Source organism: Olea europaea, chromosome 20 (assembly GCF_002742605.1).
Source record: "Olea europaea var. sylvestris chromosome 20, O_europaea_v1, whole genome shotgun sequence".
Taxonomy (NCBI): Eukaryota; Viridiplantae; Streptophyta; class Magnoliopsida; order Lamiales; family Oleaceae; genus Olea; species Olea europaea.
The window spans coordinates 1,260,026-1,286,239 of NC_036256.1; the positions used below are offsets into that span (position 1 = coordinate 1,260,026).

The 26,214-nt window shown below is 32.7% G+C and overlaps 3 protein-coding genes across 4 annotated transcripts; all 3 read left to right on the plus strand.

Annotated features, from left to right (window-relative positions):
• The first annotated feature begins 5,011 nt into the window (after positions 1 to 5,011).
• On the plus strand, positions 5,012 to 8,285 carry LOC111369350. 2 transcript variants are annotated; one of them, XM_022990833.1, is made up of 8 exons: positions 5,012 to 5,416; positions 6,171 to 6,305; positions 6,386 to 6,507; positions 6,620 to 6,752; positions 6,883 to 7,012; positions 7,103 to 7,194; positions 7,468 to 7,602; positions 7,781 to 8,285. In XM_022990833.1, the coding sequence occupies exons 2-8, from the start codon at positions 6,195 to 6,197 to the stop codon at positions 8,003 to 8,005; spliced, it is 948 nt and encodes a 315-aa protein (XP_022846601.1). In that variant the 5' UTR covers positions 5,012 to 5,416; positions 6,171 to 6,194; the 3' UTR covers positions 8,006 to 8,285. The 2 variants fall into 2 exon arrangements, with proteins under 2 accessions (XP_022846601.1, XP_022846602.1); XM_022990834.1 differs by having other exon boundaries at positions 5,015 to 5,416; positions 7,115 to 7,194.
• A 3,364-nt stretch (positions 8,286 to 11,649) lies between these two features.
• On the plus strand, positions 11,650 to 19,774 carry LOC111369351 (putative clathrin assembly protein At2g01600). Its single transcript, XM_022990835.1, has 15 exons — positions 11,650 to 11,854; positions 12,005 to 12,074; positions 12,521 to 12,618; positions 13,723 to 13,861; positions 13,963 to 14,090; positions 14,586 to 14,678; positions 14,830 to 14,880; positions 15,292 to 15,357; positions 15,440 to 15,505; positions 15,644 to 15,724; positions 15,847 to 15,927; positions 17,224 to 17,409; positions 17,534 to 17,609; positions 17,721 to 17,836; positions 19,058 to 19,774. The coding sequence occupies exons 1-15, from the start codon at positions 11,765 to 11,767 to the stop codon at positions 19,409 to 19,411; spliced, it is 1,695 nt and encodes a 564-aa protein (XP_022846603.1). The 5' UTR covers positions 11,650 to 11,764; the 3' UTR covers positions 19,412 to 19,774.
• A 2,175-nt stretch (positions 19,775 to 21,949) lies between these two features.
• LOC111369277 lies at positions 21,950 to 23,119 on the plus strand. Its single transcript, XM_022990727.1, has one exon. It carries the CDS (start codon positions 21,950 to 21,952, stop codon positions 23,117 to 23,119), a length of 1,170 nt encoding a protein of 389 aa, XP_022846495.1.
• The last annotated feature ends 3,095 nt before the right edge of the window (positions 23,120 to 26,214 follow it).

Genomic DNA, 26,214 nt, shown 5'->3' on the forward strand with positions numbered 1-26,214 from the left:
TGATGTAAGAGTTTAATAATTTTTTTTAAATAAAAATTTTTAAAACTCTATTAAAAAACTCTAGATTTTCACCCTTTTTTTAAAAAAATTTTTTTTTTTTTTTTTAAGAATGAGTTTTTGAATATTAAATTTTGGAAGAACGTGTGATTATAAAGTAAGAAAAAATTTGAATTTACGTGAAAAATAATTTATTGTGAAAATGTATGATTGAAAATGGGAACATAATTAAAATTCAGAAAATTCAAAGCATTGAGAATATAATTAAAATCCACATATATAATCATAACGAATAAGAATCTCATATAAAAGAAATAAATTGCCTCGAATAGGTTACATTGTTCGTCCTAAAATTAGATTTAACTATTTATAATAATGAAAGAAAAATGAGAAGTTATTATGAAAAATATCATCGGGTTTTAAATAAGAATATAGAATAAGAAATCAATCTTGCACTAAGATCTTCTTCCCTTTCCAATTTATGTTTCAACTCTTGAATTACTTGTTGTTTTGTTCTTTTGAATTCTTCTCTTTAATCTCCAAGTATGTCTCTTACAACTCAATGTGTGAATCCCCCTTCAAAAGTATGAAAATTTGTATTTATATATACCTCATTGTGTGTGTAGAAAGTATAACTTTTATGGACTTCAAAATGGGCCAAAACGCTCTCTAGATGCACCTAGGCGACACTTCAACGTCGCGATTGAGGCGCCACCTTTCTGTGGTCAAATATGTCCTTACATTTCTCATGTGATTTACACACCCTCAAATTTACATTTTTTCACACATTCCTAGTATGTAAATATTTCATTACTATCCTCACCCTCTCAAGTTTAGGTGGACGTTATTAGTTGTAAGTCAACGCTTCAGTAAACAAGTATTCTCCATTTATTTGATTATTTGGCCGCCACTACTCAATTAGCTAATCATCCTTCATCGAAAGTAAAATTCCCTCAAATAAGTGTTAGGACTTAACTAAAGTATTTAGTGTTTTTGCTTTTTTTATGCACTTGCTTTTTCTTTTTTACTTTGTTTTATTCTCTCCATTTAAGTTTTCTAAATGACCCCTGTAGCAAACTTTAGGCCGATAACTTCCAAATCAGATAATTTTAGGGTAACAGATTTTTAAGACCCTTACAGGCTTACTGACTCGAGTAAAAAAAACTTCGAAGAAAATGAATTTTTGTTTCAAGTGCAGCTTTATATTTGATTGCCTTCTAAAACACCTCTATAGCGAGCTTTAGACCGATAACTCTCAAGTCAGACGATTTTAGGGCACCAGGTTTTAAGATATCCTTGCAGATTTAATTACTCGAGTCATGAAGACTTCAAAGATTAGTTATTAAATTTCAAATGTATATGTCTTGATTAGTGCAATGCCCATATCACACATTTATTCAGACAAATTGACCTCCAATTTAAGACTTTTACCAAGTTTTATATGTTAGTCTAAGACAATCCACACGTAAAATTTCACACATAGAATCCACATTCACCTCCGCATTTTCTTACCATTATAAAATCACCCCAAACTGTGCTAACTTTGGTCTAAGGAGAAATAACTGAATATCGTTAAGGTAAAGCATCTATGTTCAATTAACTCAACCTATCAAACAAATGAATCAACTTATTTCATCACAGTGTTAAACTCAACCTAGTGCATGTATAATATCTAATTTTACAAGGTTAAGTTTCAATCAGTATAGCATTCATCCGATCCACAATCCATAAATTAACACCAAATCTCAAAGTAAATCGTCATTATAAGCCAAACTGTCCAACTCTCAGACAAAAAATTAGATAGGTAATTAGACAATTAATAATAATACACTCCCCCAAACTTAAACTAAACATTGTCTTCAATGTTAAACTTAAAGGAAAATGAGGAAGACTTCCATGAAATGTCGATATTGCCTATTATGTTGTGGTATCTTGATCTTGCATTTGATCAACTCTTCTTCCACATTCTCTCCCCCAACTTGAGATTTGTCCTATTTTCTCTGTGTCCATGTTAGTTTGAGTGTTCCGTGATGTCATGTTTTTGAAAAATCAAATTTGAAAAATTAAACTCATGGAACAAGGGTTACTTAACTCAAACATCTAATAACCAACTTAATTACTCAATGACCTAAGGGTAAATGAGATATGGGTGATGACTCCTAAATAGACTAATAAATAAACTAAACTATCCTATAACTTGAAAAAAATATATTTAAAAAAAAAAGCTTGGATTGCCTCCCAAGAAGTGCTTAATTTAAAATCTTTGGCTAGACTTTTGCACAAGTGCTTCATGGCACTTTGAATATAGTTATGGAGCTCTTACTTAGTTTGCTTAATTTGACTTTGTTCTATATCTCATACGTCCTCCAGAATCGTATATTCCTTTTTGAATATGGTATGACCTACCTAAACTGCTTGCTTCGAACTCAATCAAAAATATTTCGATCTTCTCATCGTCTTTAATCACAAATTCAATGGAGTTTGATGTTTGCAAACTAATCTCATCTTCATTGAATGCAACTAATTCATCTGGCTCCTTTGCGATTAATTCATCCGTTTCTACACGTTCTGCATCTATATTCGTTAGTTCATCGGGTTGAATGGAATCCTTCGTCGACATGTTATTTAGTTCATCTAGAATTATTTGATCTTCAATCTTTTTACATTTTTACATGATGATGTCTCCCATAATTATTTCGCTATAATCAAAATATTCTTTATACGGATAATCGAAGATTTGTTCCCTCACATCCATTGGAGTTGCCAAATATAAGCAATTTTTAGTATAATGAAATGCACCACAATATTCACCTGTCAGTCTGATATCTTGATAAACAATTGATTTGAAGTTTAAACCTTCGGCCAACCATCCTTATCAAATTCGATAGGTTGATCATATCCCCACCTTTTAAGTTTTAGTCTGATTAGGAATGCTTCAAAAAGCACGTCACCTTAATTTAAGTTGGAATCAATCATTGTGACTTTTTTACCTCTTGCTTCTTTTCATTTCTTGTCAATGGAACAAAGAAAAATAAGTAGGTCAATTGAAAAAGAGGGAAAAAATCAAACAAAAATAAGAAATAACCAAACCAATATTAAAGAAAAATAGTCCCTTGACAACGGCGCAAAAAACTTTCTGTCAATTTTATATCTCGCAAGTGTACGGATTGTAACAAGTAGTAAAGTGGACCTTTTGAGTCCGGATTATAGTTTCCCACGAGAATTATATTTTAATACTCAATTTATTTATTTTTAACTTCTATTTGATGAAAATAAACAAGAACAATGATACACACGAAGAATGATTGAAAATTCAAATAATAAATGGATATTAGGGTGGAACAATTTCACCTATTGATCACATTTAAGTGTTAAATAAAGATTCATAAAATCTAAGGTAGTGTTCAATCAAATTCTTCTATTGTATTCAATTTATCCCCCTCGAATTTTCATTGAACCTATTTAACTACTTCAATTTCATATCTCCATGCGATCAAATTTAGCTAAACGAAATAATATTTTTAAGAATTTATTTACGATTGCAGTAATTAATATAGGTATCTCTACACATTATATTAATTTATCGAATTTTAATATGTGGTCTATACAAATAATTCGTATTTCTACGTGATTATTGTTCACTAAATCATTGAATAATTGGTCTGAAAATTCAAAGTATTGAGAATATGATTAAAATCGACACATATAATCATAACAAATAAGAATCTCAAATAAAAGAAATAAAAGGTTTCAAATAGATTACATTATTCGCCCTAAAATTAGATTTAGTTACTCATAGTAATGAAAGAAAAATAAGAAATTATTATGGAAGATATCACCGGATTTTGAACAAAAATATAGAACAAGAAATTAATCATGCACCAAGATCTTCTTCCCCTTCCAATTTACACTTCAACCCTTGAATTGCTTATTGTTTTGTTCTCTTGAATTTTTCTCTTTAATCTCCAAGTGTGTTTCTTGCATCTTAATGTGTGAATTCCCTTTCAAAAGTGTGAGAAATTTGTATTTATAAATGCCACATTGTGTGTAGAAAAGTAAGATTTTTATGGACTTCAAAATAGGTCGAAAATGGACCCCAGAAGCACCAAGGCGATGCTTCGGTGCCCTGAAGTAGTGCTGGGCGCCACAGCGGCGCCACATTCTAAATAGACAACACATTGTTTAGTATTTTTATCATAAATTTCTTTTTCGATACTCGATTTTGACAATTCAAGATGCGTTGGAAAGTCAACTCAAAGAGCTACAACTTTGTTTTAGATATCATTTTCAAATTTGAACATTTTCTATGTCAAAATCGGGTCCCAATAAGAGGCTGAAAACGGTGCATAACTTTCTTTAGTTGGAATTTAACGTACGATCATACTTTGATTATATTTAATTCATTTGACGTCATTCTTTATCCAATTGACTCTGAACACTCTCGAATCTTCATCATGAGTTCCGACAAACCTTTTGAGTATTTACACTTTAGTCCTTAAACTTTGTATCTTTTACAACTTAGCCATTTTCTCCAATTTTGCTTCTTCCAATTTCTTGTACCATCATTGAATTTTATCTATTCAACATAAAATGCAACAATTTAGACCATAAATAATCCAAAAACAATTAAATATTATCGTTTTAAAATCTTGAATAAGTTATAAAATACACTTATCAAATATAAGAAATAATTGTTTTGGAACAAGGGCTATAAACTTTTTTAATAAAATACAAATTTAAGTGACATTAATGGAACATTGAATAAGAAATACAATTAAATTGGTCACTTAATTTTACGTTTCATTTAGCACCCGTGGTGAGTTAGATAGCATTATTTAAAATAAAAAAAAATTAAAATCATGATGTACCAAATCAAGAGATTTTTTATTCAGAGGGTGTTCAAAATTTCAATGACTTTTATAAAATTCTATAGATTCTAATTTTAAGAAAAATAAATAAAGAAAATAAAATTTAATGAAAGAGTCTTACATTTACCCTTAAGGAAATTGTATTCATGTATGCTAATTTGTGTCATCTAGTATGAGAGACTCCATCTAAGATGGATCCCAGCGCCATTTAGAAATTTGTTTAGAGGATTTTGATGAAGCCTACTTGTTTAAGGAAAAAACAGCAAAACAACTTCAGTCAATCTCCTGCGAGAAATCTTAGGGAAATGAAAGGCTTTGAAGGGTTTGAAACAGTAATCAAGGATATGATTTATGAGGGATGGAATGTCTGGTTCTTGGTTTTTATTTACCTGGCCTTTTAGATTTTCTTGTTCCCTCGAACGGTGAATTTAGATTATTTTCGTTAATATTTTACTAGTTGTGGACAGAGATGACGATGCAAGGGATCGTGTAAGATATGGGAAATTCACTCATGTATTGGGTCACCTTAACATTTTCCACCTTTATAAAAGGTTAGCGAGCCTCCTTTTGGCATGTCATAGTACGGAGAAAACAGACAGAGATATATGCCTGAAAACACATTGTAATCCTGTTGTTCTTTGTACTACAATTTTGCAGCGGCATCAGCAGACAGGTGGATGTGTCACGTAGCTCTCACATTGAGAGTTAACCACCTTAGATTTTGTGTTTTTCTTTCTTTCTTTTTCTGTTTCGTGTTATTATTGCTCTCCATTTTAATCTATAATACATGAAAAAAATAAGTAGAATTTAGCAAATTGTGGTTTAAATTACCCTTTCCAAGGAGAGTCTTAGATAAATTGTTTTTGAAAATGGTTGTGTAGGTCCCCAACCTCAAGGCTATAAGAGGCCTTGATTGGTGGCAGATGTATTGATGATAAATTTTGAGACACTGAGTTGTTGCAATGGTTTGTTGAGGATGCTAGAGTGGTAACTTATTATTATTATTTTTAACACCATACAGAAACAAAGAACCAAAAATCAATTATCATCTCTTACATGCTTAGGATTGGTCATTGTGTAACAATCCAAGTTGTTCAATTGATTTCCACATTTTTAACTCATTTATTATTTACTAATGTTAAATGCTTCTTTCACATTCTTACCATTGATCAATGGATTGTTTCGTCGATCGATTCATAATATATCATCCCATCCTTGTCTATGTAGTGTGGTCATGGCATGTTGTTTGATCAATTTAATAATTGTACATCGACTGATATATATTACTTTATGTTGATATGTCAGGTCGCCATCTTCTTAGTTTTAGCTATGGTATTACGACGGAAACCTGATGTTCTAATTAACATATTACCGAATTTGAGGGAAAACAAGTATCAAGGGCAAGATAAGCTTCCAGTTATTGTATGGATGGTAGTGCAGGTGAGTAGTTAGCCACTTTAGCATCATTGTCAATCATTAGCTCTCCTTCTGAAAAGCTGAAGTTGAGCCTTTTTGTGTAGGCCTCTCGAGGAGATCTCGCTGTAGGATTGTACTTGTGGGCACATCATATTTTGCCTATGCTTAAAGGCAAATTGAGCTCCAACCCACAATCTAGGGATTTGGTTTTGCAGGTTGTGGAAAGGTGATTTTCTCTTGAAACTCGCACAACTTGATATGAACCTTTTTATTTTATTTTTTATATATTTTTTAATTTCTTTCCATTTAATTGATAAAATCACTTGATTCTGAGTCAGGATTCTGTCAGCCCCAAAAGCTCGTAGTATATTAGTAAACGGTTCGGTTAGAAAGGGGGAGCGTTTGATTCCACCTGCATCGCTTGACCAACTGTTACATGTAACCTTCCCTGCATCTTCTGCACGAGTCAAGGTTGGATTTATCGTAGAACTTTTGCAACGTTATTTAATAGTTCCAGCCAGTACCCTGTCTGGTCCTGCTCTGCATTCTTGTAAATTTCTCTCAGTGCATTCATTTATCTTTCTTCGGGTATGTATTTCAGGCAACTGAAAGGTTTGAGTCAATCTATCCAACTCTGAAAGAAGTTGCTCTTGCTGGTGCTCCTGGAAGCAAAGCCATGAAACAGGTATCACAGCAGATACAGGCTGTAGCTGTGAAATCAGCTCAAGAAGGTGATTTTCAAATTTTAACTGACATTTTATTCCCCAGACTTTTTAAATAGTTAGTTAAAATCGCTAAAGAACATGGTGAGTTTGATACAGCGTTATTTACAGAGATTCCAGAGCTAACCGAGGAAGCAGTTAGCATATTTGTCTGGTGTTTGACTCAGAATCCTGATTGCTACAAGCAATGGGTAAGCTTAGTTGGTACCTTTGCATTCCATCAGGTTGTGCATTAGACTGTTAATGCTGCGAATTTATGCAAATGATGTTGGAGACTTAATTTTACATCAGCCCTCCTGTCTAAAGCCAATCTCTTTCACTTGAAGAGACTTACAAGCTTTGACCTGTTTACCTTCTCGATCAGTTTATAGCAATTTGTTATTTAAAATATGACTCTATATTACCCTTTTGGTCATTTATAATGGCATTCACCTAAAAATTCTCTCTAACATTGATTTAAACAGGATAAGATTTATATGGACAACATAGAGGTTAGTGTTGCAGCCTTGAGGAAGCTTGCCAAGGAGTGCAAGGAGATTCCATTGCAACAGTGTTCTCTCGAAGCATTGAGGCAAACTCTAAATATTTTCAGGCAAAAAGTGGGTATTTATTTTCTGATATTTCATCACGATTAGCTGGTAGTTCATCCTTTTTCGAGTCTAATTGTAATGGCTTTAGAGTTCCTCAAATGCACACACTCCTGCATTGCTGTCTTGCAGACACACTTGTGTATAAGCTTGTAACATTGGACTTGTTTTCTACCTTCTTTGTCCACAGAACGAGAAAGCATTAGCTGGTGGAGTGGATGTTGCTCACCAAGCTTTCTTCAAGGACGCAGATAAATACTGTAAGGTAATATTGGGCAAAATATCACGTGGGCACAGTTGTGCCAAAACTGTGGCATTTGCGTTTGTGGTACTGGCAGTGGGAGCAGCTATAATCTCCCCAAACCTGGGTGAGTGGGATTGGGACAAGTTTTCGGCTTTGTTCAATGCTCAATAATCCTCTAAATGGCAAATTTACAGCCAAATCTGAGAGACAAAAGACATTGGTTTTTTGATCCTTTAACGTGGGCAAAACTATCCACATATGCGTGAATAAAGTTGCAGAAGAGCTAGGTCTTTGTGTAATAGCGAGTACAGATAGTGTTGCTTAAAGTAGAATAGTTGGAAAATTATCACTGTGGAAAAGAAGCAAATTCTGTCGTAGCATTTCGAACTGATTTTGCTTGCTTGCTTGCTTTTTGATTAATGCTATTCATCATCTCTGGTGTTAAGCATTAGGCCCTGTTTGGTACTAATTTAAATCAGATTTTAATCTAACTTAAAGTCAAAAAATCAATTTTAACCACATATTATGGGCTTCACAACTTTTTAACCACACACATTTCAAAAACTTTTATCAAAATTTATTGAAAATCTGATTTTAATTCCCATCAAACAAGGGCTCAGTTTAGATGACAACTACATAATGTTTTATTTAATTGAACTTATCAAGTGTGGGTGTGGTCAATTAGATTGATGCTCTAGCACCGCATGGCATTACTTTTACTTTTGTGATTTAGGGTTGTAATCCATGAAGCAATTCAGCTGACAACTTTGTGTTTATGCAAAATGATCGCCATATTTGTTTTTCTTCTTTTTGGTTTGGCTTTTGGGAGATTTCATTTAGAAGGAATCAAGGATACCTGTAATAATTTGTCTTCATTGAATTTGGTTCAACCTGAACATTTTCCAGAAACTTCTTGTGTTATTACATATTTTCCAGTTATATGTTTTAGCTAGTGTTTTGTCGAAGCTTACTCCCTCCGTCCATAAAGATAGACTTGCATTCTTTTTTGTCTATCTCAAATTATAGGCCACTTTGTTGAGAGTATATATGATTTTTTAGTTTTCTAATATATTCTTATTTAATATGTGTTGTTATCGACAAATATGAACTATTTTTCTTTAAATTATTAATTAATGTAGGGGTATATTGGGAAAAAGGTAAGAAAAATTGTGTTTTTAACTATATTTATCATATATTTTTTTAATCTATATGAAATGAAAGCAATTTGGAACAGGCGCAGTAATTGATTATAATTTAGTGAAACATTACACATTTTCACACATTTTTTGGGATCTATAACTTTTACTTACTTTCAATCACAGATTTATAAGAATTCACTACCTATAATCAAATATGAGCCTGGACAAACATGGGCTTGATGATGAAGATATACATATAATGGATACGTGAATCTTATGTAAATGCAAAGTTTTACGAGTATACTTTCAAATGAAAAAGGGTTTGTAAAAGAATTTTTTTATGAGTTTTTTCAAGTACCTTAGTGACCATGTTATATCGATGAATTTGTTACATATTTGATATATTAGAGTGGGTAATGATGAAGTGAACATGGTGATTTGGTGGAGTGAATAAAGAGCTAACATATTCCCGACTAGAGCAGGATCTGAAGCGAATTATTAATCGTTATAAAGGCCCTTGAGCCCTTGTCCCAATTGACCCTCGAATGTGAAAGGTGTCCTTCATGTGATCTCATAATTTCCACTGGATGGAGATGATGGGTCGATAAACACATAAGATGCATCAAACATTTCTTCTCTGTTATGTATTCTACAACTTGCACTAACGTGTTGAAAATCAGAAAATGTATATTAATGACATCACGTTGTTATTATTATTCTTGTTACTCTCTTGTACTGGACAAGATAAAGCTGCCTAGAGACCTAGCAAATAATGGGGAATAATGTTTTGTGTTTGAAGTTTAAACAATGGGTATAAACTATAAGAATGAATTTTTTTGCCTTTTCAATTATACTTTTTGTTATGCCTCATTTGTTGAGGTTTTCAAGTATTGGTCACAAAATAGCCAACTAGCAAATCAATTTCGGCACGTACCCTACATCACTGTCGTACTTGACCTAGTCGAGGCCATTAAACATAGGTAATTGAAGTGATGCTTGACCTCTATCATGGTGCTATGCAGAGACCGATCTTCTGTAGTCTAAGCGAGGTGTTACGACTTACTGCAGCACAAATTCGAAGCGAGTTAGCTTTTAAATACATGAAGGCATCTTTGTAGCGGCGCTTCTAAATCAGTTTGTCAGTCTACTTTGCAAGATTGCTCGATTATGATCTCTTTCGTCAAATTATAAATCCAACTTCACGAAATTGCTTCTTAACGTCCTTGTGTCGATCATTCTTCTTCACAATAAAGTCTGAAATGCTGCTTGTCTATTTAAACTAAGCTCTTTATTCGGTCCCAATCTCGACCTTGAAAATCCATTTAACATCGAAGTAACCCTTTACAAAACAATCCCAAGGTTGAAACAATAGACTGCCCTTGGTTTAGAAATCAGTAGTATATATCCGAAGGGTTGGTGGATTCGACCCGAGTTGTGGCTGCTGAGTGCGCAATATTTCCATTGCTGAAATTGCTCGATATCAGGACCGAAAGGGCTGTTGAAGCTAGCTTAGCTATATTGTATAATTTCAGCATGGACAATGAAAATCACTCAGCCATTATTTCTGCAGGAGCTATTTCTGTATTGAGAACCGTGCTCTTCTGTGGATGCCGATTATATATCAAATTCTAATAAAATTTTTATTTAACAAATCAATTGCTAGCATGTTTTACCACTTAATTAATGTTGACCTCAAAATTCGAAGGACACATGGTCAATAGAATTTTGGTCACCTCCTCTCTACGTAGGTATCAATATCATTTACACACTATAATACATTATTAGGAGGCAAATGCCACATATCAAAAAAAGGTCGAAAAATAAAAAATATGACTGTTATTCATCACATCAAATTATCATATTTGACTTTCTATCTCTTATATGATTTCCGTAATGACTATATTTTTCATTTTTATTCTTACAAAAATGAGAATCAAACGAGGGCTAAATTTACAACAAAATAATAATTTACAACTAAGAATTGTTTCAAGGAACATGCTACCTTGGATTCTTTATATTATATAATTCTTGTTTATTGGTGGGTAGCTTTAGAATCTTGTCTACTTTAAAATATTTTATATTTTTAATTTAATTTATTTTAATAAATAAAAAATATTATAAAAAGCTTTTGTCAAAACAGCGATAACGACACGTATCGTCATCAACGGCGAATGGGCCGCCAAAAAGCACCCAACCGAAGGAACAAAAGCCCTTTCACTGGACAAAAAAGGAAAAATTACCAAGGAAGTCCTTCAACTTTTATTTTTGTTTTATTTTAATAACTCAATTTTGATATAATTTGATCTAATTTGCATTTTAGCTTAAACCTGACCGTTGTGTCGATCACTTTTAGTCAAGTCAAAGGTAGTTTGTCGAACAAATTGAAATAATTATAATTCTTAAATTCATAATTCAAACCTTTTCATAGGGTAATAAAACTATTTATTTAATGTCAGACAAGTGTCGCTTCATACATTTGATCGACTATCTAGGAATTGAGTTTACTTTTGATCACGATCAGAGAGAGCGGACAGGACAATTGAAGTGAAATAAAATGAAGTTTAGTGATTAATATGAAAGAAATTTGTAAGTTAGGTGGCCTCTAACGAAACATTTGCGGAAAAAGTAAGAAAATAAAAAACAGAGGGAAAATCTGTATTTCCATTTTAACAATAAAACTAAAGCCCCATTTCTCTCTCTCTAGCAAGAAAGAGAGAAATTCCGATTTGTAAGATAAAAAATAAAAAGAGAGAGAAGAAAAATACGGCGATCTGAACGGAGGAAGAGGCAAATGGGCACACTTCAAACATGGAGAAAAGCATACGGAGCTCTAAAAGATCAAACCAAAGTTGGACTTGCCCATGTTAATTCCGATTACAAGGTAACCCTTTATTCTCTCGCTATCTTTATATTTCTATGTAAATTTATACTTGTACGGTTGTTTTTGATTATTTGCATACAGAAAGAATTTGGGAATAAAAATTTGATGATTGGATTTATGGGTTTTTCTTATTTGGACGGCTTAAAATAGGATGTGGATGTGGCGATTGTCAAGGCTACAAATCACGTAGAAGTTCCACCCAAAGATAGACACCTCAGAAGTAAGTTTTTCATTTTATATTCTAATCTATAATAATAGATCCGCAATTGGTGGTTTTCTATATTTTAGGAGAATTTGATTTTTATCCTTTTGGCCGAACCTCAAGGAGAATGGTAAATTTTTTGGCTTCATTTTTAAAGGATGTGCATTCTGGACATGGTTTTCACTTTTCAGTTTGTTTTAAGAAAATTGTGGGAAAATTTATTCTTGAATTCGTGTTTACTAGGAAATTTGTTCTGCTATTTTAGATAACCTCTGAATTTCGGGTCTTCAAGAAGAAATATTATTATTAACATGGATTCCAATATGTTAAATTAAAATAAGTTTACAATCCGGGTTTCTTTTTTATTAGAAGGTTTGGAGGCTTTTGATTTGGGAATTCATAATCATGTAGTCAAAATGAGTGATTTTGTCACAGTACTATTATTGTTCTATTGCTTCTTGTAGAAATTTTGGCTTCCACATCAGCAATTCGGCCTCGGGCTGATGTTGCATACTGCATGCATGCACTTGCAAGGAGGTTGGCAAAGACACATAACTGGACGGTATGGATTTTGCTTTCACGGGGCTTGAGTTTCAGTATTGCATAATATTCTTGTAGCTGGCCTTTTTTGGTTTGATTTGCTGCCCAAGTGAATCTATCAGAATTTATTTGACCAAGAATGAATCATTTGAAACATTGAGTTGCATTCTTCTTTGATGCAGTGAGCCAGTGAAAGCTCACATTCCTTGACTCCACAGTGCATATTATCAACTTCTTCTTGTGTTTTATTTGGAAACTCATGCCAAATCTTTTATGTGTCGAACAGTTTGTCAAAATTCCATGCTTATTATAAAGATTGTGACCTGAAACTTCATCTGGAAGAATCTTCAGTGAATGTTCACATCAACCAGTAAATGATTTAGAGCTATAAATGATCTTTTATGTTTTAATTGCTGCCTTCCCTCTAGATTAGCCTAGATTCACAATTAATTAGATTGGGTGACTCTCACTTATAGTAGCCACCTTTCCCATGGTGGAATGGCTACCGTCTTTTTGTTGTAGCTCAAGGACTCAGAGAATGTTTGGAGTCAAACAGACTGGCATCTCTCATTGAACAAATACACTAAAAGAATTTTTCCCCTCGCCCTATTCTTCTATTTTGCTTAAGCTGGTGTATACAGCACACAATCTTTCGGAGTTCTCTTCATTGTTCCTACTCTTCTGGGCTCTAGACATCATTCTCCTCTATATGCTAGAGGCATCAATGCAACATTAAGATTCCAAGTAAAGCAAAAAATTTTGTTTTTGTTTCGCATCTGTAGGTTGAAAAAAAAAATCAAAGAAAAAAAGTTCATTACTCTTAGTTGTTTTAAGGATTTCTGAAGGTCTCATTTAGACATGAAGTTTTGTTTTCCAAGGTTTTGAATCAATTATCTTTCTGGAACTGGACTGTCAGTATCTGGTTGATCACATCAGAGTTGTTATGAATGTAGCCAAGGTCAAAGGAAAGACCTTAATTATATATTCTAAGTATACGTTCTGTTTGTACACTCAGATCATATCATTATGGGATAAAAAATGTTTTCACAGCATGGAATAGAGTAAATTCTGTTTAGCTTACATGGTCATGTATTTATATATAGTAACCTGGTGCTTTTCCTAGCAGGTTGCATTAAAAACACTGATAGTTATCCATAGAATGTTGAGAGAAGGTGATCCGACATTTAGGGAGGAACTTTTGAATTTCCAGCAGAGAGGGCGCATCCTTCAATTGTCCAATTTTAAGGATGATTCAAGTCCCATTGGTAAAGGCCAGTGACCTTTTTTTCCCTGATTTTTATGCTCGTCTTTTATCATCCCCCTGCCCGAGAATCAAGAATAATGCATGGCTTCTTTCTTTTGCCAGCTTGGGATTGTTCTGCTTGGGTACGGACATATGCATTCTTCTTGGAAGAAAGACTTGAATGCTTTAGGATACTGAAGTATGACATTGAAGCCGAGCGTCTTCCAGGACCTGCACAAGGCCAAGAGAAGGTTGCATCATTTAGCGAATCTCATGAGCATCCTGTGAATCATAATTTGGGGAAATTTTTGCTTTACAATCTTATTTGTGGAGTATGATATTCATTCTTCATGAAATGTCTTCTCTCCCATTAGAGTAAGCTTGTATGATTATAGTTGAGTTGAATACTTTCATCAGTTTGCATTTGATATGTTTAGTAAGACAGTAATTATAAAGCTAATTACTGAGGGAATTTCTGGAATATTCTGGACCTATACTTTGAAACATGATAGGGTTTTGCTATTATTTGTGATCGCCAATAGGAATTCAGCTTTCCTCCTTGATATGGATGCTCAGATGGCTTAAGCCTGTGAATTTTTTCTAGTCCTAGAGATAAAATTTCAATCCCATGGCTATGGAGTAGCTAAAAAGATAAACTCTATTTAAGAACATCATTTCCAGCTTAATTCATGGTTTATTAATTCCAACCTTGGTTGAAATTTATAGTTTTGTTCCTTGGTTAGCAGGGTTATAGTAGAACTAGAAACTTGGACAGTGAAGAACTTTTGAATCAACTGCCTGCCTTGCAGAAGCTGCTGTACCGTCTTATTGGATGCCGGGTACTCTCTGATTTTTCATAACAATAATTCACGGGCACATCCATTTTCCAGTTTATTAATTTATTCTCCAACCTTCCTGTTGTAAACTCTGAAATTCTTCATTAACAGTATAATAGAAAACTGAATATTGTGAACCATTGTGAATTTTCAGCCTGAAGGAGCAGCTGTTGGCAATTATGTGATTCAGTATGCCCTTGCCCTGGTATGCGATCTAACTCTGTACCTCCGACATAGATTGTAGACGTGCTTAGCAAATTCCATAATCTTCACTGGAAAAAGGAATAAAGGTAAACTTGAAAATATGGAAATGAGTCCTTTGGTGCATTTAGTATGAGGTTAAACTGCGAGAAATATATTAAAAAACCTTATCATCTGTAAACATGGAAAGAAAAGAAACTGGTTGGGAAGGGGAAGACTGATACTCTGATAGGATATTGGGAAAATGAAAGTTTCATTGTTTTCACCTCCCTCCTTCTCACTTGTGGAAAAAGAAAAGTAAGAAAATATACCAGTTGCTTTTTTGAGAATCTTTATTCATATTTGCCATGCATGATTGATTTAAGATAAAATATGAAGATTGCTTACATTTCCTGGTCAATATATGTGATTTCAGGTGCTCAAAGAGAGTTTTAAAATTTATTGCGCTATAAATGATGGAATTATCAATCTTGTTGACAAGGTGACATAGCTATTAGGTTTGCCAGATTAATTTCTTAACTATATTTTAACGGTTGTTTAATTTCTTCGATTTTCCATTTCAGTTTTTTGAGATGCCAAGACATGAAGCCATTAAAGCTCTTGACATCTATAAAAGAGCTGGTCAGCAGGTAGTTTTTTGCTCTGCAGACCTCAATATTAAGCTTCAGTTAGATTTGTCATGTTTTCTAGTCACTCATAGATCAGGAAGTGAGGGCCTTGTACTTGATTGATGGCGGGTTGTAAAAGTGTTGTATGTTATTACGCAGGCTGCTAATCTTTCTGATTTCTATGAAGTTTGCAAAGGACTTGAACTTGCTAGAAACTTCCAGTTCCCTGTGTTGAGAGAGGTAAAGAGACCCCATAAGTTTTTGTGCCTTTAACTTTCTAGTAATTTTCTTTAATATTCAGATGAGAAGTTTACGCATCATGCTCTCTCTCTCTCCTTTTTTTTTACTGTTTTTTCCCCTAGCCTCCACAATCCTTTCTCGTGACCATGGAGGAATATATAAGAGAAGCACCACGGATGGTTTCTGTTCCCAATGAAACTTTGGTTAGTATTTCATTCCACACTATTGGAAGTTGTTACTTTCTAGTTCCTCTTATGATTCTTTTATAATTGTATTACTCCTATGTAGATTGTAGGCTGTAAATTCTCCTTGTAAAACTGTAGTTTCTTAGAATAAGTTCTCATGGCTGTATATGAATCCTTTTGATAATCTCAATAGTTGTGTGAATGAAATTCTGATTTCGTCCTCTTCTAGCTTTTTTTTCCTGATCTATTATAGAATCTGGTGGTCTTTCATTGCTTTCCTGCTCTTCTTTTGTTGCAGAAATATTTTATTTTTTCTCGCCTTCCATGTCTTCTACCATTTTTTTGTCTTTCAAGAAGCCTGGGCCTCAATTACCAAAATCCCGTATATTTCCAGATTTCATTACCCAGATGTTTTCCCGGACTCCTTGTTTAGTCCTGTATCCATTTGTCACGTCTATCCTTATTATGGTTGTTTGTCTTCTGCAATAACAAATATGCTCCCTGCAAACACTACTCTTACTTTTCCTAGTGAAAACTCTAACCCCAAGTCACAACTTTCAAACTCAGTGGCCAAAATTTTCTCGAATTTTGTTGTAATCAGTCAATTTATGCAATCCACCATGGGAGAAACATATCAGGACTGTCTATGGACTCAAGTGCATATGGGGGTGGCTTCTTCTGCAGAAGAGATGGAGCCTGACACTCTCTGTCCAAATTGGGAAATCAATTTTACATGGAGAAGGTGTGAAGATGGAGTGGAAGCCTATATCATTGCATATTGAGTTGTTTCTGTCAGTGACCAAATATCTGGCAGTTGATATTGTACATTTATTGGAGGAATCATATGACTAGAAGAAGTTTGAAACAATCAGTGCTGGCCAGATAAAGTGCAGAAGACGAATTTAGATCAATGGTTCAAGGTTCCATTTTGTTGTTTTTGGATAAGAATGAGTCTTGTTGTCTTGGGAGTGAGACTGGAAGTTCCTATGAAGGTTTATTGCAACAATGCAATCAGCCATAAGCATGGCACACGATCCTGCCCCTTGTGACCAAATTAGACAGATTTGGCATTTTCCTAAAATAGGTTGTTACAGCTGTATTGGATTACAATAGTAATCTCTGTTGCCGTGAAGAAATTCTGATTTCTCCGCCCATGGAAACACTATTTTGTAGCACCATTTTTTTCCTGGATTTTACATGCATCTTTTATATCTTTCTATGTATGGACTGTTGGCATATAACAATCTTTGAAGATATTTTCCATAACTCTAATTGAAGCAATGCATGCTTTTCTAATTATGATCATTCTTTCAGGAATATCCGGAAAGGCTTCAGTTGACGTATAGACAAGAGGATGTTCCTTCACCTTCCGAAGACGCAAAAGTGTTGTCTGAGGAAGCTAAGCCTCCTCCTTCAGATGGTGATGCTGTCTCAACTACGGAGGCAGCCGTTCCCCCTTCACCTCCTCCTGCTAATAACCTGGACACTGATGATTTACTGGTGAGTTCCTTATTTCCTGTTATTCTCATAAAATTGTGATTTGAGTTTTGGTGCTCAAATAATCTGCTATCTGCATTTCCATGTTCCGTTTACTGCATCCAATTTTATATATAAATTATTTCAGGGCTTGAATGCTATTGCACCTGATGCATCTGCTATTGAGGAAAGCAATATGTTGGCTTTGGCCATAGTTCCATCTGGTTAGACTTTTCTACATGCTCCTTTCTCTTTTGACTTATTTGCTCTGCTTAAACTTCTTTACTTCATCATGTTTTAAAAGAAGAATCTTTGGATATCTTATAATGCTGCAGATACTACATTTGAGTCTAGTGCTTCGCAATCCAAAGATTTTGACCCTACTGGATGGGAACTTGCCCTGGTCACTACTCCCGGCAGCAACTTATCTTCAGTTCAGGACAGGCAATTAGTAGGTTCTTCTGCACTTGGTAACTTTGTGAATTACTAACATCATTATCTCTGCCATGCGCATATCCCATCTTCACGTTGTGTTCATCCCTTAGAATAATTAAATTTCTTCCATTCCTGGGGATGTGCCTAGGGATGGTGTGCATTAAGCATTTTTAGGCAATAGAATTTGGCACGTGTCAAAGATTTCTTTTATAGAAATGTAGTTTGCATATGTGATATGAAGTGTGAAGTTAGAGCAGACTGCATGGGAACTGAAGGGAGAAAGATATTAATGGAGATGCGAAGTATCAGCTTATCCTGACATGGAACGAAAATATTTACAATTTAGAAGGATCCAATCTAAGCTTTGGAATTCCTGAGCCTCTTTTGTCCAAATAAAGAGTTGGCTGGGATTGATAATTATATTTTTTAAGGGGCTGGCGCACAAACTTTAAAAGTTAGATTTTTAGAAAAAGTCGGTACACATTTTAAGTTTCTAAAAGTCCCCACGCACACCCTCTAAAAATAAAAAGAAAAAATTGTGGAAACTTCAGTTTTAGAAATGAAGAATATGTGAAGTATGCTAATAAGTTTAAATAAGAGAACATGGCTAGAAGTGAGAGTTGTTATAAGCTGTTTAAGTTCAAATATGGGTGCTTTCACTTCCTTTTAATGACGAAAATAATTAATTTCAGTTTGAAAAGAAATGGAATACGCTAACAAGAAAGAAAGATAATGTTACAGTAAATTTAATTGTCAATGAAGGATGTAGTGGTATGGATCAGATGGGTTTCAAACAATTTTTTGTAAAAAAGAGCATATAAATTCGAAACTCTGCCCAAAGTAATGGCATGCTTTCGATTACATGCCAAAACCCTGCCAAAAAATTTATTAACAGTAAATTAATGAAAGAAAGCATTTCGGGTACGAGTAATGCTGTTCATCAGCAGCATATGTGGCAGTATGGTCACAGCCACATTCTCCTGAAGAAATGCATTTCAATTATTGGAGAATGCAGTAGTGACCCCAATGCCACATTAGATGCTGATCATCATCTTTCGATGAATATAATTATTCTTTTGGGGTACTTCGTAAAGTGTTTGTCGACACTTGAAACTACAAATAGAGTGTTCATTGTTTTGTTTACTACAAACATTTGGCTACTTATGGTAAAACAACACTTTAATTTTATCTCCATATAGTGGTTATAGTTTTTGCTTTGTCGATATTTGCTTGGCAGGCTGGTGGACTGGATTCCCTCACTCTTAATAGTTTGTACGATGAATCTGCTTATAGAGCATCACAGCAACCAGCATATGGAGCACCTGCTAACAATCCATTTCAAGTGGCTGATCCATTTGCATTATCCAATACTGTTGCTCCTCCCCCAGCTGTTCAAATGGCGGCAATGGCTCAATATCAAAGTAATCCTTTTGGTCCGTTCGAACCTGCTTATCCCCACCCCCAACAGCAACAAAATTTACTGATGGGCCCACAAAATCCTTTTGGCGATATGGGTCTTGGAGCATTTCCTGTCAACCCTGCTGCTCATCCGCAAACAAGCAACCCATTTGGGAGCACTAGCCTTCTATAATAATGATGCACATATTTGCGGAATGTAATTTACTCGGCCTAGTTGATTTTTTCAAGTTCCAAATGAGTGAAGCAGTGTGGTGGTGCAACCATTTGCGTGGAAGATTATTTTTCAGCTGGAATCATATGCGCATCTTTTTTTGTGAAGACAGAACAAATAAAAATGTAATTTCATGTTGATATGATACAAGATTTATAGACGTGGTTGATAATCTTACTATTTATTGTTCAGAAGTGGACTTCTGGCTATTGTACTTCAAGGTAGTTTTAGTCGGATCTCCGCTTGATATTGGCTTGGCACTGGCATGTATTCTTGATATTTGGAAGTTTAGCTTCTATGTTTAGATTTGGGATTTTTGCTTTTGCTTAAAATGAGGGAAATACATGGCATTGATCCATTTAAGAAGGCCAAAAATGGCCTTTGACCATTCAAATGCTAAAATCTACCTAAAATACCCTCAACATAAAATTTATAACCAAGCCATCTTAATTTTAAAAGAGTTCAATTAAGCGCTCAAATTATTATCTTTAATTTTTTCCGCCTTGTAAAAAATTGGTATCAGAGTCTAGTAACGAAACTGAAGAATATATTATTTAAAATTAATAGAAAATATAAAATGATTTTAGAAGAATTACAAAATATTGGTATATTAACTAATACTAATCGTATTAAATTGCAAGATTTAGCAATAAATTTAAGTACCGAATATAAATCTCTAAGTGAAGAAATAAAACAAATTAATAATTCTCAACAATGAGTTGAAACAAAAAATAAAGTATTACAAATCCTAGTAGATGAATCTCTCAAATATGAAGAGGAAGACATTATTATAAATCAATTTTTAAAACAATATGATAATTATGCTAAGCCTTTAGGAAAACCAAACATTATAAATGAAGATGTCATAACTAGTATAAAAAATATGGAACCAAATTTAGAAATTGTTAATAACTATATTAAGATAGGACCAAAAATCCTATATAAACAAATTGAATCAACATTTAAAGAATTAAAAAATAAAAAAGATTCTTATTTCTTTATTGAACCACCCTTACCGGCATATGTTACAGTAGAATTAGAAACAAAATTCTTTGAAACTACTAAAGAAGAATTAGAAACTTATAAACAAAGTTTAGAACAATTAGCTATGCAAACTGAATATATATATGAATGATCCTCCACCTAAAGAAGAAACTACTGAAATTAATACTCCACCTTTAAATCAACAAGTTAAAAACTGGCCGTTAATTGGAGAAACTAGTAGAACTAATATTAATACAGATTGGACTCAAGTTGAATCTGATGACTATAATTTTGAATGGATAAAAGAACAAGAAGGCTACAATTTTAAAAAGGAACCAAAAACTATATCAACCAAACATATACATCTTAGAGATAATAATCCAGTAAAATTATTTACTGAACAAATTCCTACTACAGGAATATAGTTAGATATTGATGATAGCAATAATAAAAGTGAAATTATTGACTCTTGCGCAAAAAACTATTGATTTAGCTGTTGCTTTTCATAAATGGAATACCACTCAAGCGTATAATTTTATAATCCACACCTTTAGAGGAATTACTTCAGATATCTGGAGAAGAACTTCTGAAGAAACTAACAATAAAATTAAATATGACGAAAAATCTACAACTACCATAGATAGCAATGAAAGTTTAGATGTTGAAAATTTTAAAGAAGTGTTAAAACGAATTGAAATTTTTTTTAGACACCTATTATTAGGAGAAGTTATACCAGAAACTAAAATTGATATGATTACTCAAGAAACTTTACAAGCTGAAAGAGAAATGGAACTATGAAAAATTTGTGACATGTGTGAATTAAATGAATATACTAAGAAACTTGAAAAGATATATATCAAACCATCTAAATCTATAAAAGAATGGAATCTATCAGAAGAAGATAAAAAATTATTAAATAGATATTTTCTTAAATTACCTTGGCCATGGGGTCAAAAGTTATTTGAAGATTACCAAATCTATTGGAGTAAAATAGAATGGGAAGACTCTAACCACAAAGTTGATACTTTAGGAATGAGAACTTCATTCGCTAAAAGAAAAATCGCCGAATGGTACAAAAAATCTATGTACCAACGCCTATTTAGAAAACATGGTAAAAAGCTAGTTTATATTATTATGGAGAAATAACATCTGTATTACAATTTGGTTGTCACCAACCATCTAAAAAACTATATTATAAAAAGAAATTTATGAAATATTTAAAACCTTGGAAGAAAAATAAACGATTTAAGAATCACCAAAAATATTTTAAGAAGAAAAAACCTTGGAATAAGGAATATAACCAATATAAGAAACCTTGGAAGAAATCTAAGGAAGAATTTTATAAAAAATGCAAATGTTTTACCTGTAATGAATTATGACATATCTCTCCCAACTATCCTAATAAAAATAAAACAGAAAATGTTAAATCTATTAAATTAATGGAAGAAATTGAATGCGATTCAGAATTTGAGATAATTGAAGATTTAGACGAATTAGCTGAAACAAACTCAATTTATGAGCTTGATATTAAAGAAATTGAGGAAACCTGAATATGAACAGATATATATGAATCAAGAAATTATTGATACTGTTGAAACTACCTTAGATAGTGAAGAAGGAACTTCACAAACTGTTATGTTTGATGAAGAAAGATATGGAGCTATAAAAGAAAAACAGATATCTTTAAGAGATAAAGATGTTTTTATTAAACCAATACTACCTTGGTTTAACAAAACTATATACATTGCCAAATATGACGAAATGCATATTAACATAGAAAATGTTAAGGGCAATACTATTGTACCTTTAATTACAAGAGAATGTGTTAATAGAGAATTAGTAAATATTAAAAGATCCACTAGAGAAAGATTAAAGAATATAGTGATTGGAGGAATCCAAATCATGATTAAAGGATACTTTAGAGAGGGAATGAATATTCCTATGCAAATATATTTAATGGCTAATAGGATACTTCATGATCCTATGGACGCTCTATTAGGAGTTGTCTCTGGAAATTTTGTATATAAGAAAATTATATTTACTATAAGATCTAGATTTGCCATGTCTATATTAGATGAAAACTTAAGTTTAGGATTAAATCTACATTACAAAATTGATGGATTAAGTATGCCACCAAGAAGTAAAGCTGTAACTTTACGTTGTAAAGCTTTATATGCTTTTACTACTACACACCAAAAAGAAATCAATAAAATTTCAGGAGAATTCATAGAAATTCATGAAGACTTTAAAAACCTAGCACAATTTACATCACCAAGAATGCTAAGTGATTGTAACATTTCGTTACCACAAGAGATATTACTTGATTTTCATCAACGATCTAGAAGAATAGACAGTAATGTAGGTAATCAAGGATTAGCAACTTTGAATATTTTTGGACAATTTGTAGTTAGAATGCCTAGTAGAAGAATAGAAAGAAGTATCAGTACTAGAGAACTCTCAAGCTCTAGTAGACCATATACAAGAAGAAATTACACAACTATACCTAGAAATAGTATTGATATTGATTTAAGAAAAAGTGAGGAAGATAATTTCCTTATATTAACAGAATATTTCAATAATCAAAATAACTGCAAAGAAATCATAACCCTTGTTAATATCGGAGCTCGTACTAGCCATATAAGAGCAGACTTAGTCGATCATTTAGTAGAAGAAAATCTGCCATAGGGAATAACTCTTACAGATTATCATGGAATTAAATATGAAATTAAAACATTTGTTAATCTTAACTAAGTTTTACTGACGTAAAAGGAGAACAATTTAAGCTAAACCTTAAAATTCATAAAGATTATAGAAAGTGAAAAGATACTAGCCCAATATTACTTGGAATGAACTTTCTTGAAAATGTATCACCATTTGTTATTCAGAAAAACATACTACAAATAACTGTTGAAGGTAAACAAAAAATGTTGCCTAGAGTTAATAAAAACAAAGAATTAATTTATATGTTACAAGGAATTAGATCAATCAAAACTAGTATTTTGAGCCCATATATTAAGATAACTCTCAATTTACCAGATTACTGTATTATAAGATTTCATGCAATACTTGATACTGTATTAGGAATTTGCCTATGTAAAAGAAATGTGTTCCCAGAACACTATTATAAAAGAGATTATAAGAAAACAACTTACGGTCAAATAGCTAGTGATATTGTTGAAATATATAGAGATTTTGTGAAAAATGTTCATATTATTATTGGAAATAAAGAATGTTTTATTCCACAAATATTCGCTACAAATAAAATTGGATGTGATATTCTCTTAGGAGAAAATTTTATCTATACATATAGCCCTTTTACGCAAAATAAAGATAGTTTTGAATTTACTACACCTTGTAATCACAAAATTAAAACATCCAAAATTTATAAAGCAATTGGAATTGCACATCATCCAATTAACCATAAACCTAGACATCAGAGTTCTACAGGTAATCGTGGTGGATGTTATACAGAAATCAATCAAAAACAAAGAATTCATGTATTAAGAATTAACAAGTTAGAAGAAGAATTAGAAAATATTAAAATTGAACTAAAAGAATGTTATCATGAACATCCCTTAGCGAAATGGGACTAAGATAAACCTATGACAACCATTGAATTAAAAAATCTAGATGTTAAGATATCAGGAAAACAATTTCCTTATAGCGAAAAAGACAAAAAGGAATTTGAAATACAAATTAAAGAACTTTTAGGATTATGAGTTATAAGAGAATCATCTAGTACATATAATGGTCCTGCATTTATGGCCAGAAATCATAGTGAAATTAAAAGAGGAAAAGCTAGAATGGTAATTGATTAGAGATCTAAATTCTAAAACTATACCTAATAGCTATAAATTACCAATAAAAGATTTGTTAATAAAACAAATACAAGGAAGTAAATTATATTCAAAATTTGATTGTAAATCTGGATATTGGCAAATAAAACTAGACAAAGCATCAAAACCTTTAACTAGCTTTACTACCCCCAATCCATTAGGACAATTTGAGTGGAATGTTATGCCATTTGGATTAATGAATGCCCCAACAATATTTCAACAAAGAATGGATAAGATTATTAGACCAATAAAAAAATTTTGTATTGCTTATGTAAATGATATCCTTATTTATAGTAAAAATTTAAAAAAACATATCGAACACCTTAAAAAAATTTTATTATATTGCTCAAAAATATGGTCTAGCCCTATCAGAAAGAAAGGCAGAAATAGCTAAAATTGAAATTGAATTCTTATGATATATTTTTACAGAAGAGAAAATACTCCAACAACCTCATATTGAAAAAAAGATTATCGAATTTCCAGAAATAATTAGAGATAAGAAAGAGCTGCAAAGCTTTATTGGATTACTAAATTATTCTGAAAAATTTATAAAAAACTGTTCAAAATACAAAGTCTATTTTACTAAAAAGCTTAGAAAAGGAGTTGTATGGGAATGGAAACAAGAAGATATTGAAATGGTAAACAAAATAAAGAAAATATGTGAAAAATTACCTGAATTAAATATTCCAAATGATGATGATTTTTATATTTTAGAAACTGACGCATCTCTATTGCACTGGGGAGCAATCCTCAAAAGAAAAGCAAATTATGAAGAATTTATTTGTAATCCATTGTGTAAATGCTCATAAGGGCTTCTTGCATACACTTGAGGTGCTTTTAAGGATATAGAAACCAGATATGATATTAGTCGTAAAGAATGTTTGGCTATTAAGAAAGGAGTAGCAAAATTTGAACCTTATTTGTTACCAAAGAAGTTTCTTATTAGAACTGATAATACTCGGGTGAAACCATTATTGACAAATAAACTTGGAACAAGTGCAGCTGAAAGGCCACTTATTAGAATGCAAATGTGGTTTGCGCCATTTAAATTTGATATTGTCCATATTAAAGGAAAAGACAATTTTATTCAAGATTTCTTAACCAGGAATGGAGCAAATCAAGAAGGAACTCGAGACATTGAAGTTCGAGATGAATGTGAAGATAGCTGAATAGAATCCAGGATAACACTGATGGAAATGGTTGCTGTCAAGCCAGTATCTGAGAAAGCCAACAGGGCTATATTATTTGAAGGCCCTAGTGCCAATAAATCTGAAGGTTTTTATGTCAATATTGAACAATAAGCATTAAAGCTTCATAATCTATCTGTCAAGAAGAATACTGCTTTGTCTCCCTCACCGAAGAAAATTTATACAAAGGATAGTATCTCTATACCAGAGCTAAATCGCTTAAATATTATCAAAGCCTGCAACACCTCTGGTGTTACGGATATAAAAAATAAAGATGATTTTATTTTGGTATACGTATTGTTCAATCTTGCCTATTGCTGGTTCACCAGTATAGGAGGATGAATGAAAACTCTAACATATAGAACTTATAACAAAGTTAATCTATATTTAGGAGCTCCAGCTTATTGGGTTCGCACTCTTTATGAAATGGAAAATATAATTTGTATTTACCCGTCTGAATCATTAAAAGAAATTTCTATGCTGCCAAGGATGTTGTTCGAGCTATTGAAAGATATTGTTAAGTTCTTAAACACAAAAATATTTATATTAGGTTTTTCTCTGCTTGTCCTGAATGGGAAGATGAAGAAGAAGAAGATAAGTTGCTTCCAGTAAGCCATGTCATAAGAATAGCTACCACTTCTAAGCATTTCCAGCCTGAGAAAAGTGAAGTTCATGAAACTACATTAGAAGACACTATCAAGATGATAGATTTCCGTAGAGTCAAAGGATATAAGGAGCAGTTCGAGCATATCCAAAA

Excerpts from the sequence above, each read along its gene's own strand:
- LOC111369350 (XM_022990833.1), top strand. The coding sequence starts at position 6,195 with ATGGTATTACGACGGAAACCTGATGTTCTAATTAACATATTACCGAAT. Across the intron at positions 6,306-6,385 it reads TTGTATGGATGGTAGTGCAG|GCCTCTCGAGGAGATCTCGC; the intron begins GTGAGTAGTTAG and ends CTTTTTGTGTAG. Across the intron at positions 7,195-7,467 it reads CTGATTGCTACAAGCAATGG|GATAAGATTTATATGGACAA; the intron begins GTAAGCTTAGTT and ends TGATTTAAACAG.
- LOC111369351 (XM_022990835.1), top strand. The coding sequence starts at position 11,765 with ATGGGCACACTTCAAACATGGAGAAAAGCATACGGAGCTCTAAAAGAT. Across the intron at positions 12,619-13,722 it reads CAAAGACACATAACTGGACG|GTTGCATTAAAAACACTGAT; the intron begins GTATGGATTTTG and ends TTTTCCTAGCAG. Across the intron at positions 15,928-17,223 it reads CTGTTCCCAATGAAACTTTG|GAATATCCGGAAAGGCTTCA; the intron begins GTTAGTATTTCA and ends TCATTCTTTCAG.
- LOC111369277 (XM_022990727.1), top strand. The coding sequence starts at position 21,950 with ATGAGCTTGATATTAAAGAAATTGAGGAAACCTGAATATGAACAGATA.